Source organism: Lontra canadensis, unplaced genomic scaffold (genome assembly GCF_010015895.1).
Source record: "Lontra canadensis isolate GAN:19392208 unplaced genomic scaffold, GSC_riverotter_1.0 scaffold61, whole genome shotgun sequence".
Classification (NCBI taxonomy): Eukaryota; Metazoa; Chordata; class Mammalia; order Carnivora; family Mustelidae; genus Lontra; species Lontra canadensis.
This window is the reverse complement of record NW_022631055.1, coordinates 6,754,352-6,767,712: the sequence shown is the minus strand read 5'-3', so window position 1 is coordinate 6,767,712 and position 13,361 is coordinate 6,754,352. Positions and strand designations below refer to the sequence as shown.

General features: G+C 41.0%; 1 protein-coding gene across 1 annotated transcript in view; it reads right to left on the bottom strand.

Moving 5' to 3' along the window:
• The window catches only part of FSHR (follicle stimulating hormone receptor), a 162,034-nt gene extending 149,341 nt beyond the window's left edge, over window positions 1-12,693 (bottom strand). The window contains exon 1 of the mRNA XM_032877705.1: window positions 12,456-12,693. Coding sequence (XP_032733596.1) covers window positions 12,456-12,607 — 152 coding nt within the window. The 5' untranslated portion in view covers window positions 12,608-12,693. The remainder of the gene's footprint in view (window positions 1-12,455) is intronic.
• Between the last annotated feature and the right edge of the window lie 668 nt (window positions 12,694-13,361).

Below are 13,361 nucleotides of genomic sequence, written 5' to 3'. Positions count from 1 at the left end.
GACATGGGGCTCGATGCCAGGACCTTGAGATCATGACCTGAGCCAAAATCAAGAGTCAGTCACTTAACTGACTGAGCCATCCAGGTACCGTGATTCATTCATGTGTGTATTGAGCATCTACTCTGTACCAGGAATATTCTACATCCTGGAATCCTTGCCATCATGAAACTTTTCTTCTGCTTTCTAGTAGGTGAAAATAAATAGCTAAGTAAAAACATTCAAACATTCAAATTGCAGTAACCTTATGAAATCTTATGAAAGAAAAAGGTACAATGCTAGAGGATTGCTACTATTAGCAGAGTGGTCAAGGAAGACCTCTTTAAGGAGGTAGCATTTTGGAAGATGCTGGAAAGATGAAAGTCAATGAGGGGGGGAAAAAGACATTATAGACAATGAAATGCAAATGAAAAAAACACACACACACACCAACAAAACTTCAGGTGGGAAAGAGCTTGGTGTATTGGAAGAGTAGAATGGCGCCCGGGGTGGTTAAGATTAGTGAAGATAGGCAAGTGGCACATGATATGCACTATGCCTGTGGAAAGACAGGTAGAGGTTGGATCATGGAGTGTCTTGTAGCCATGGCAAAGCACAGAAGCTCCAACAAAGAAGGGATTTTGTTTGTTTTACTCAATATTGGCTCTCTCACACCTAGAACATTGCCTGCCATAGGAGATAACATGGAATACAAGCTGAATAAATTTTATTCCAAGTGCAATTCTAAGTAATTGTATGTCATACTCTTTAAAACTTTATCTAGCTGCTGTGTGAGGCTGGATTGTAGCTTCAAGGGGAACCAGGAGGTAGAAGAGGTTGAGACTATTCTAATAGTTCTAATAGGCAAGAGACAATGATGGTTTGAGCTAGAGTGCTAGTAGGGAAGATCAGAAGTAGAGACATTTATGCTGTATTTTAGGGGTCAGATCTCCCAGCACTTGCTGTCAGACTGGATTTGGGTGTGGGGGGGGGGTTGGTGATATGTGCATTTCTGTAGATGATGAAGCTTGCCAGAGGAGATTCTGAGCAGTTTAGGGGAGGGTGATTAATTGTACTATTTTCTACTTGTTTGGTTTTGAAATGCCAGTAAGAGATCCAAGTGGAGATGTCAAGGTTTCAGCTGGTTAATGAAGAGGTCAGGAACAGCATATATATATATATATATATATATATATATATATATGTATATATGTATATATGTATATATATATATAGTAGGTGAGGTGATATTTAAAACCATGGAGTGGATGATATATCCCTGTAGAGAGTACAGGTGAACAAGAGAAGAGTGTCGAGATGAGGTCCGGGAAACTTCAACATTGAAAGACGGGGTAGCAGTGAAGAACTCAGCACTGATCCAGGTCTGGCATGAGGTGTAAGAGGAGGCTAGTGTGGTATCACAGAAGCTGGAAGTTCAAAGAGAAAACTGTTTGAAACAAGAGGATGCTCACATGTGTGGAGTGTTCCCGAGAGGCAAGTGACATGTGGCTAGGGGAGTGACCATGGATTACTTCTGGCACCTGAATTGCGTGACATTCCTCTTATACTCAAATATTTATTTTTTATTTGAAAAAAGATATAACCACAGTATAAAACATACAGAAAATAAAGAGAAGTTTACTGGTACCTATGACAAGGAAATTTTCAGTGGTTCCAATGGGAAGAGAACCAGATTCAGTGGGTTGAATAGTGAGTGGAGATTCCTGAGAAAAGATGACATAGTAAACAAATAACTAAATAACTATCTGTTTCCTCTTGAAATCCCACTGAGAAGATAGCCATTGTTTTTTAAAGGGTTTTTATAAAGCTGCAAAGCCTCCTGGGAGCTGGTAAGACATGTAGACCTTCAGGACCCACCTCAGCCTTACTGAACCAGGATCTGAATTTTCCCAATACATCCTTCTGATTTGCTTCCACATTAAAGTTTGAGAAGTACTGACTTGGCAGACTCTAGGAAATGGAATCCTAAACAGATGTGATTCACCCTGCAGGTCCCTAAAACACTCAGGAATTGGAGGCATTAGCGTCCCTGGAAGTGGGAGTGGGGAAGAAACAGGGTCGGGTGGCTAAAATAGAGAGGACTGGTAGAGAGATGAAGAGGCAGCCATGCTTCCCACTGGCAGCAGTCAGGCAAGTGCTTCTTTCCACCTGAGCAAAACAGCAAAAGGCTATTCTTTAAAGAGAGTAGGACAGATAGTTTCTGGACTGGAGGACACCAGATAATACTGATGACGGCTGAGGCCCTAGCCCTTTGCCTTAGCTACCAGAATGCTGGCATAGGGCTTCACCCTTTGGGTAGAAGCTTGGGAAAATGTTACCCAGGGAATTTGACCAATCCAAGAGGCAAGATTTACATACGGACTCAGCAATTTCCCAACTTAATAGCCCAGCCATTTTTTTCTTTCCCTTTCTTCCTTCCTCCCTCCCTTCATCCTTCTCTCCCTTGTACCCTCCCCACCTTCCTACCCTTTCCCTCCTTCCTTCCGTTGTTCCTTCCTGCTTCCTTTGCTGTTCTTGCCCGCCCCCCTCTCAATCTCACCGGAGAGCTCTGCTTCCAGAGCTACTTTGTAATTTTCTCCAGAGCTATTTTGTAGTTTTCTTATCTGCCTATCATAACTGTTTGTTCTTTTTTCTCTTGTCTCTAGTATTTGTTTGGAAGAATGAGATGCCATTCCAAGACTGTATGTTCTTACTGAAGGCGCTCAACAGATTTTCACAATCAGGGTCCTGATAAGCAGTTTTGCTACTATATGTAGAATTTCAGCTGACCTCTTTGCTCTTCACCGTATTGTCATATTTGCTTTCATTGCCTTTTCAGTTTGTTTTCTAAATTAAAAGGGTGTTTCTTGTTGCGTTTTTCCAGTCTCTCCCCCACCCCCAATATATTTACTTACAGAAATTCTACACAGCTTGCTTACAAAACAAACACCAATTAAATGAAGGTTTCTTTTGTTCCTGCCTTGAAGAGAGATTAGCCTTTGTGGGTGTATGGCGGTGGCCAGGTTTTGGACTGACTCGTGATACTTGCTCAGGTGTTACCTGATTTTGGTGTGATCCTTCTTTTTTCATTCAATTTATTTTTCAATTCTAAAGCTAACATAGACATGCAAAACGGTTTGAAATTTACACAAAAAGAAAATTGCTTACAAGTTCAGGATCACTGAAAAATTCCTTCTTAGCATTCCCCTTTGCTGAAGTTGAAATTTTTAAGTTGTGTCATTTTCACAAGAGACATCTGGGTTTTGTTGAGACTAAGTCTACATGATTACTGGGTTTCAGAGACGACACTCAACTTCTTTGGGGGAAAGCCGGCATACACAGTCTGTTGATTGATGTAGTCTTTTAACCTCCTCTCTCCTGGTAACCACATAATAGTGTTCATGAACACAGCCGCGTTGGGGAAAATTATAAAGTTGGCAAAGACAACAGTGCAGATTAAGTTTTCCCTTTTGGTGCTGTTTTCCACCTTCTATATTATTCTTTTCTATCTCAATTCAAAGGACCCGGTCTCTTGTATTTGCACAACTTGAAAACTTCTAGTCACACTTAAATATCTGAACATCAGTCTGCTCAACCTTACTATAAATTTGCTGGTGTTTGTCATTCTCTTTTATTTGAGGTCGGTTTTGTCCTTGAAAAATAACACAAGGATTTTCTGACCTTTTAAGGATTAGACTGTTATGGAAGAGGCCCTGCCTGACTCCTGAAACCAACCCTTGGTGGTCAGAAGAGTCAATTTAGATGGCACAGACAGACACCCCGCTTCTCACTCACTTGGCTCTGGTACGAAACACACACACATCTTCTTATTGGCTTTTACTAGGCATCTGTTCCTTCCAGTTCACACAATCTATGATTTCAGATTGCAACTTGCAGTTAGTTGTGAAATGATTGAGTTTGACAATGACTACTCTGGGTTCTCAGCAGGGATTTTGATTTTTGTGAGTAAAAGTGAGGAAAAACAGTATTGTTATTATTTCTTGGATGTTCTTAAAACAACTCCATGAGAACAGGCACCATGCCTCTCCTGTTGATCCCTTTCTTTCCTGACAGCCTAGCACAGTGCCTTGTACAAAGATAATCAAATATTTGCCATTGAAGGAAAGCTTAATGAAAAAATGAGCATCTTTACTTTGGTCTCAAAAACTGAATACTGAAGTAACATACTTGAGGTTGGAGAATAGAAGATCTATCTGGGAACAGAAAGTAGTGCATGAAGCAAAGATTTAAGGGCATGGAAGATGAGAGTGAGGACAGGAGAGCTAATCTGAGCCAAAGTATGGAAGACCTCAATGTCCAATGTAGGACTTGAGGCTTTTGTCCTAACTCTGTGTATTGGAGCCCACAGGGGAATTAAATGAGAGCAAGAGCTCAGAGCAAGGAGCTGGAGGGCAGCTGATGGAAGGCACAGAAACCAGTTCAGAAGCGGTTGTTGTAAGATGGTAAGGAACACACGAGTAGAGGGAAGGCTGTCTTCCAGGGATGTGATCCATCATCCGAACCCAAATTTAGTAGACTTTATCAGAAGGGACAGAATATTTTAAACTGGGGTCACTCCTGAAGAATCTAGCACTCCAGGCTTTGGCTTTTCCTCATGAGGGACCTCTCTTTTTCATAACTTTCTTATACCGGGAGGACTGTGGATGAAATGTTCAGTGATCTCCAGTCAACCCTCATTTACTGAGTTCCAGTTATTGCTGGAGATGGGATCTCCCACAAATCTTTGTTTAAAACCCCTTGCCAAATTGAAAATAACGAGAGAGAGGAGTATCTGTATGAGGTTTCCCGTGTTGGATTTCAAAACAAAACTGTCTACTGAGCCTAAAGGAACCCTGCTCAACTCCCACCCCCCTAAATCCCCCAACTGAAATCACAGGATTGAGGAGTATATGCCTACTGGACTCTGAGACCTAGAAAAAGCTTATCGGCTTTGGGAGGTTTGGTGCCTGAAGATGTTTGTCACATTGAAGCACTTTAGAATTGAGTTACATTTTGGCATTACTTTACTTCAAGTTTCCACCAATGTACTGACAAATTTTCTTTCTGATTCCCTCTATTAATTGATCTCTCTGTCACTTAAATGTAGCTTAAATGTCACTTAAATGTATATGTTCCTATATTTTAGAGGTATTCATCAACTTTTGCGTTAGTGGGATACCAACATTGTCTAATACTGTTTATTTTCCACTATTTCTGACATAGCATTCTGTGATGACTCAGTGTTAGCTCTTGCTGAAAGAGTCTGGGAGAAGGGATGAAAGTGTGGGTTCAAGCTACTCCTAAGACTAAAAATATCATTGAGTTCAACTATGGCAAGGGTTTGGTTACTTTATTCCAATTTTTTTTTTTTTTTTTTTGCACATCACTTGAAATTTTTCAGGTCAGTTGGCCTATTCCATATGAAAGAACAAGGTAATGGCATGTTCAGGTCGAACACACAAAACATGCTCTGAGATATTTCGGGGGGAGGTCAGATTAATAACAAACATCCAGATCTCATTATAATCAGATCCTAAGCAATTAAAAATAATTACTTTCTTTCCTAGCTGACCTTGTGGGGTATATAAGCTAGAGTCAAGTCTAAATAAAGCTAAATTGGAGAGTCTAAATCTAACAGCTTAAAAATAAAAGTATAGTCCAGTCAACCATAGTGACTAGATAACCCAATTAGTGGCTTTGGGGAAGGATAATCAAAAGTTAAATGAATTGCCCATTTACTGCCAGCATATCTTGCTTCTGAAGCCTAGGCTTCTTTGGTAGGGGACTTGGGTGAAGAAGGACAACTCTCACCTTTAGGGTAAACAAGGGATTTTATCATCACCCAGCTAGAGGAATTTTGCTGTCTCAAGCCCCTACTCTTCAATTGCCAATAATGACTCTGTAAATTATAGCTCTCAGCCAATTCTCAGGGTAGAGTTCATCTTGTATTTTAAAGGATTCTTTCCCTGCGATATAATTTCTACTTTTCCCCTTTCAAGGTACCGCATTATATAGTTCCCCCTTTGGTCATTTTCCTGGTTCCTCCATGGGGAATATAAACGTCCCCTACCCCCAGCCCAATTAAATTCCAAATGTTGGGCATACATATACCATTTCTCACTAAAGTAGGTGCAAGATTTTGTTTTGAGAGAAAGGATTACGTATGCATTAACATAAAAACTGTGCTGTTTTTTTCCTTCAAAGAAATATCTAAACAAGACAGTAGGAGTCTCAGGATATGGGCACCGGGGGTAATCTTCACAGTGGGGTGTTTGGTTTTGATATCCAGATAGAACTACAGTAATCAAAGCACATCTGGAGAACACAGGAAACCTCACATTCAGGGTCTGGAATCTGACCTTAATTGGCAAAAATTATATTTCTTTGAACATTTCTGCCTGGCTTAAAGTGATTTTGTTTAGGCAATGTCATTTATCTTTTCAATATTCTTGTTAGGTATAGAGAAGCAAGTATTATTACTTATGTCAGGAGAATTGAGTGACGTGCTTAGAATACAGAATGTTCAACTTTTTAACTTAGACTTTGTTCCTGATCTTTGTATCTTTCTGAATAAATTAATTGATTCTAGAATGACATACAGGCATTTTCCTAAAACAAGCACATAAAAAAGGCAAGGAAAATAAGAAAGCTATCAAATCCTATAGTAGCTCACCACAGGGAGAGCAATAATCATCTTTTATAAGAATCTTTTCCTTAGTACTGAGGAACGGAGCAAATAAACAGATGTAATTCCCCCTGATTTATTGTATCATTTGTTCTACATGTAATTGAGGGCCCAGAACATACATCACACAATAAAGAATACAAAAGAAATTTTCACTACAGTGGAGGAAATAGGACACACATGAAAAAATAAGGACAAAGTAAGATGAAGTGAGAAATGAGTTGTACTAGCATTCGGATTAAATAAAGATGAAGTGGTCAGGGAAGACTTCATCAAGGAGGCAACCTTTGAGCAAGGTGATCATAAGTAGGTTGGATTTTAAGAGGCAAGAAAGAAGAAACTGAGGATAGTATAAACAGGAGGCATGACATGAAGACACAAGGAGGCAGAAATGCACAAACTGAGCTTAGGAGTGAGTCTTCATCAGTCTTACAGAGTAGTTGGCTCCTGTTGGAGAGGAGTGAGAAGCAGTCAGAAAAATGAGCCATTGAGTGAGTTTGAATGGGGGAACCATAACTTGGTGGCAATTGTATTTTAGGGAGAAAAATTCAATGACAGTGTGCAGGCTGGTTTAGAGAAGAGAGCAATTGACTGAAGGGAGATAAAGTAGGACATAATTATACAATCCTGGCTTTAGATGTTCAGGGCCCAAACAGATGTTGGCAATAAAGAAAGAATTACTAATGGGGATCCCTTGGTGCCTCAGTCATTTGAGCTTCTGACTCTTGGTTTCTGCTCAGGTCATGATCTTGTTGTAAGATCAGGCCCCCTGTTGGGCCCCACACTCAGCGGGGAGTCTGCTTGAGATTCTCTCCCTCCCTCTCCCTCTGTCCCTTCCTCCACTTGCATGTGCCCACTCTCTCGTCCTCAAATAAATAAAATAAATCTTAAAAAAAAAAGAATTATTGGTAGTAGCAATAGGAAGGGAGTTTATAAAACTGATTGGATATGGGCAATCAAGAAAGTGAGCCATTGATACCCAACAAATCCAGAAGTCAGGAGTGGTTTTTACTCGTCTTATAATCCATTGTTTTCTTTTTCCTTTCTTCACCTCAGTCTAAGTAACACCTAGTTTCCACATGGCTATAGTCCTCACAACCATCTTCTTTATGAGAACACACTACATTCTTAAATAGCAGCTTCTCAGACACAAAGCCCTGGAACCTCAGCCAAAGACTTGCCTCCAGCTGATACTGAACACTGAACTGGGTGTTAGGAGGTCCAGGCTGCAGCTCCAGACTTGACAAGGGATTCATTCTGGTGGCTGGGATTGGATAGACCAGCCTTCGGAGTAGCCTTTTTTAGAGTGTGTTCTGCAGAATATTAATCCCAGAATATGCTTTCAGAGGGGAAAAATGCACAATTAAACTTGTTTGCACACATCTAAAGCTCCATTTCCCTTTTGAAGATCACAGACTTTATTGGCACAGAAAAAGTCTTCCTTTTGGCACATAGTGCTGATACATCCCTCAGAACTAAGGAAAGACAAAAGTAGCTCCTAGCTAAACAGTAATCTGTGATTCTGGAATAAGGTGAGTGATCTAAACCAAAGCAGTAAAACAAGAAATAAAAGGCAAAGGGAGAAATTAAAACAAAAAACTATAATTAGATAATTAAAAGTAAAGGCGGGTCATTTGAGATTACAATGAGATACAAGAACTTGATAGGAAGAGAGGGGTCAACACAGGCAGCCTATAATAAAATCTCAACACTGATCTCCCTGAGTCAACAGGGACCTCCAGCGGACCCTTTTCTCCTCTTAGTAATGAGGTCGTCTGAACCTGCTTAAGAAAAAGATGGCTGTACCTATGCTGCCACTTAGAGCTAAATTTTCGGATTTTGAATGGGTGCTCACATTCTCCCTAGAAATTGTTAACTCCAGGAAGAATAAAGCAAGATTGAAGTGTCCTTTCTAGATTGACTGACTGCCTCCAATTGAAACTGAGTTTCTAGGGTTTAAGTCAGAAATCAAATTTCCTTTGACTGTGGTCAGAATGAAACTTCCCTGAGTTCTTGGCAAATATTGAAAGCCTAAAAGAACACATTTTCTTACTCAGAAAATAAGTGCATAGAGAGTAAGTGCGTCGACCACTGGGAGAAGGAGGAGATCATTCTTAAGAGATTATCAACTGTCTCAGAGTTACAAAGATCTCTGTATCAGTTGTTGAAAACATTCTCATACCTACTGATTCACTTGGTCATCATGAATGCCCTCTGGCATTTGTTTATTTTTCCTAGTGTTCAACAGATGACTACAGCAAGGACCACCACCACCACCACCTGAGAGGCATTGCTCTAGGTGTTAAATAGCCATTTTCCCATATAGTCCTCACAGCAACTCTTTGAGAAAGGCTCACATTACAGTTTCCATTACACAACCATGAGACTATGTGGTAGAGCAAAGAAGAGTGTCATAGCCTGGGTTCAAATTTCAGTCTCGTGGATTCTAAAGACTATTCTATACTATCTCTGACTTGTCAGAAACAGTAAGAAGCCCCCCTGTGAACACTGCCTTGCGAGTCCCTCCATCCCTGCCCTAGTTCACTTAGTTCGGTACATTCTCCTCAGTGCCATGTTGTTTCAGGCTGTCTCAACCCCACTTAAGCCCGTAAGACTTAGCCACTTCTAGCTACCGTCTAAATCAGAGGTGGGTAATTGATAACCTGTGGGTCAAAGTGGGCCTGCCCTCTGTTTTTCTGTGGCTCATGAGCTGAGACTATTTCTTACCCTTTATAGGATGAAAAAAAAAAATCAAAAGAATATTTTGGGACATGCGACCATGATACAAAATTCAAATTTCAGTGGCAAAAATAGGGTTTTGCTGGAAAACAGCCATGCTTGTTGCATTTTGTCCTTGGCACCTTTCCTACAACTGTGACAGCTGAGTAGTCACAGCAGAGACTTATGGCCCATAAAGCCTAAAGTATTTATTACTGGGTCTTAAGCGAAAAACTACTGACCTCTGGGCAAATTCTAAGGGACATCTTTGTTTGAAGAGGAACAAATGAAAGGAGTCCGAGGCTTTCATTATACACAGCACAGAAGACACAGGAGCACAGGCTCAAGTTTGGATTCCAGCTCTGCCGTCCAGGAGCCACAGGGCTGACAGCGTCCGAGTTATTGAACTTTTGGGCTCTTTGGTTTGTCTTATGTGAAAAATGGAGCAATAATACCAAACTTGCAGTTCTGTTGTGAACTTTTAATAAAGTAATTTGTGTAGAGCTTCAGGCAAATGGTACAGGCCCTTCCGTAAATGGAATGCACCCGCCTGTTGGTGGTGCTTTCCTCTTGCTTTGCCGTTAATATTAACATGGGCAGATGGCTGGGAATTAGGAACCTCTCGTGATAGCTGGCATGTATATAAAATGAGAGTGCTGCAAGGTAGATGGAATGATAGGATAAATTGTACATGGTAAGAGGTAGCAGTTGCTTTCCCCTGGGTGAATCTGACTATGAAGCTGTGATTTGGTGATGGATTAAGCTGTTGCACTCATTGAAGCCCAGCTATTCCATCCACCTCCACCTGATGTGATCATCATTAAAGTCAACACCCAAATGCAGAAGACTGCAAGGTGAATTAGAAATACGTAGTTGAACAAGCCATTTCATCTTTCCTCTGCCGGTGTTTCTGATAAGCCCCACCCAATCCTTTTAAAAACAAAAATTAAAAATTATTGTTCTTGCATTCTAACTCAACATCTGAGTTCTAGTTCACTTGACATTTTATCTGCTCTACAGTGATGAACACACTAACCTCAAAAATATCCTCAAATAATTTTTCTACACCTAACGACTAAAGCAACATTTATCTTGGTTGGTTATTTGCCAATAACAGGCAAATACTTTCTTCCCTCCCTTAGTTTTATGCAACTTTGTCCCCTAGTATATACACTGAAGGGAGGGGTTCACCCAGAGATAGCATTTATCAAGAGTGATAAACACACGCTCTCCTACAATCTCTTTCTCAGTTGCAAAGTGCTCTTGGACAGAGACATATTTTAGTCATTTATATCTTAGTATGAATTACTTTCCAAAAACCATACTCCTGCTCCTCCCATACTATATGCACATACTCCCTGAGGTTTGGAGTTTGGGAATGAATTTTCTTCTTTTCTTTCCTCCCTTCTTTTCTTTCCTTCTTCATGCTTTCTATGCAGAATGAAAAAAAAATCTCTCTTCTGATAAAGAGATGTCAGAAAGTAGATGGTCTAGTGCAGAAGGGAGTTTGGGATGCATGAGTACCAATTAAACCTTGGTAGGGTTCGTCTGCTGTAGCATTGGTTGGCACTGTTAGGCTCATCCAGAAACATTGGAAGAAGTAGAGAGGTAGAAATGGGTATGTTTGTGAGGGAGCTATATTTTCTAGTATTAGCAATAATCCAACCAAACTGCTTGTGTTAAAACCATTTAGAAGTGAGGAACTTGAGGTTCAGATAGGGTTAAACAATTACTCAAAGTTGCTTAGGAGCAAGTGACTTCTTATAGGAGCTCAAGTGTGTTGACCTCCTGTGTTTGTAATGACCCAATAAACCCAATTTTGCATAGGCACATTCCTCCCCATAATCAGGAATATTTGTCTCATTGGAAGCAGTGTAGCCAAAACACAGAGCTGACTAGTTATTTTCTCGGCCCCTGCAGCAGCCTCTGTGTAGGAACTGAGGACTTGAGATGACCAGGGAAAAAGTAGCAAGCATAACTAACCAAGTGTGTGACCATTTGTCCCTGAGTGACCACCTGTAATGCACCACCATGTTTGAGTGTAGTGTTGGTAATTGTGAACTGAATAGATGACTGTACTTTGCAGTCAAATAAGAGTCATCTGTAGCTTTATGGGACCAAGAGTGAAACAGGCTTCCAGAATAGTGGCTTCTCTTTAACATCCTTGGACTGAGGTTATCTACAACTTCTGAGCCTAACAACCTAGTAGTACTCCGGGAAAGTAGAAATTGGACAGTTAGAATAGGGTTTGGGGGAAAGAACAGTAGACTGAGTCAAAAGGCCTGATTTCTCATTTTGGCTGTGCCTTGACTCATCGTAAGAGATTGGACAAACCTCTTGACTCTCTGGACCCCAGAATCCTCATTTGTAAAATGAAGATATAGAGTGAAATGATGTCTAAGATCTTGTCCTACTCTCAGAGTCTATGGACTTCCTATTAAAATAGTTCAGTGACATTCTAAAGTTGTGAATCACATTTTCCCAGCTGTATGAAAGATGATGCAATATTTTTTCCTGCTCACTACCCCCTCTCCTTTTCTCTCTCCCTTTCTTCACACCCCTTCCCCTCTCCTCTAACTCTGTTTCCCTGGGAAGCAGAAACTCAGTTCAGGAGTTATCTGCTGGAGCCTCCAAAGCGACAGTGACTCGTGCCTTCTTGAAATTCATTGTCTTTAGGAGACACGTTGTATATGCCACTTAAATCATGACTGCCTTTCTGCCTCTAATTCCAGGTCTTCAAAGTTTCTAGGTTTTCTTAGTTTTACTTTTCTGGTTCTACCAAAGACAGTTTGGAACCCAAGAGCAAATGTGTTAAAAAGACTCAAATATCTTCTTTTTGCCTTTGGATTGAGCTTTCCACACTGCTCTTTCCTGGCAGCTGCTCAGACAAAATCTTTCTAAGATCCTGGGAGAGCTGCAAGCAGGGGTGTTAGGCTGGGGGAGTCTGTTTTACTCAAGCCCTTGGTCAGGGCAGAAATAATTCAGCCCACAGTTATCAGCCTAATGTGAAAATAGTAATAGCATACAACACACAGACGCCAGCCCCACCGTTGTTCCCGCTGCCTCGGATACTCACAGTTCAATGGCATTCCTGGGGAGGTCGGAGGGAATCTCTGTCACCTTGCTCTCTTGGCAGAGAAAAACCCTGTGAGAGCAGTGACAGATCTGATGGTGACATCCTGAGCTTAAGCTCAGGAATGCCAGCAAGGCGACCAGGAGCAAGGCCATACTTATTCATCCATCCACCTGCTTTCTTCCTGCATCTGCAGAGAAAAGTCTCCACAGATTTCAGAAGCTTCACACAGCGTCCTTATGAGAAGAGATCTGCCAGGGTCATGTGACCCACTATGGACTTTTTTTTTTTTTTTTTCTGGTCACTTCCAGACAAAGAGCAAAATTCCTGCGTGTCATTAATGATTTCCAGGGCAAGATAAGCTACTCCCTTACCCTCTCTGTTGGATTTCTTGTACGCTGACCCAAGGGAGAGAGGAAATAGAACCTTAATGTATGTCTGGAATAGTTTACATTAATTATACTGTAGAAGTGTCCCTGCTGATCACTAGTCTCTCTTCAAGAAAGTGATATGATTGACTTTCTCCAAAACAGACATGACCTACGACGTGAAACATCAGTAAGAGTGTCACTCAGTGAGGGGCAGAGACTCGTCTCCAGTCTTGGCGTCAACATCTTCCTCCAGCCCACTTGGTATAAAACCGTAATTTCTGGATAGTAGTCATGATTCCTCTTTCTTGCTATAATTAATAACCAAAAATGGTGTTGCTTAGAAGGGGTGGGCTAGTGAGTGCTGGGCAGATATCCCAGGGAGAGGGCACCTCTGAAAGGGTGTCCGAAGGGATAATTGACTTATCTGAGTGATTTGAGGAACAGGCGGTATTTTCACTGTGGATTTTGTGGACACTCCACCCTCCATTGTGGATCCTTCTGGCTTCTCTCATGTTCAGGCTCAGAAGATTGCCCTTGC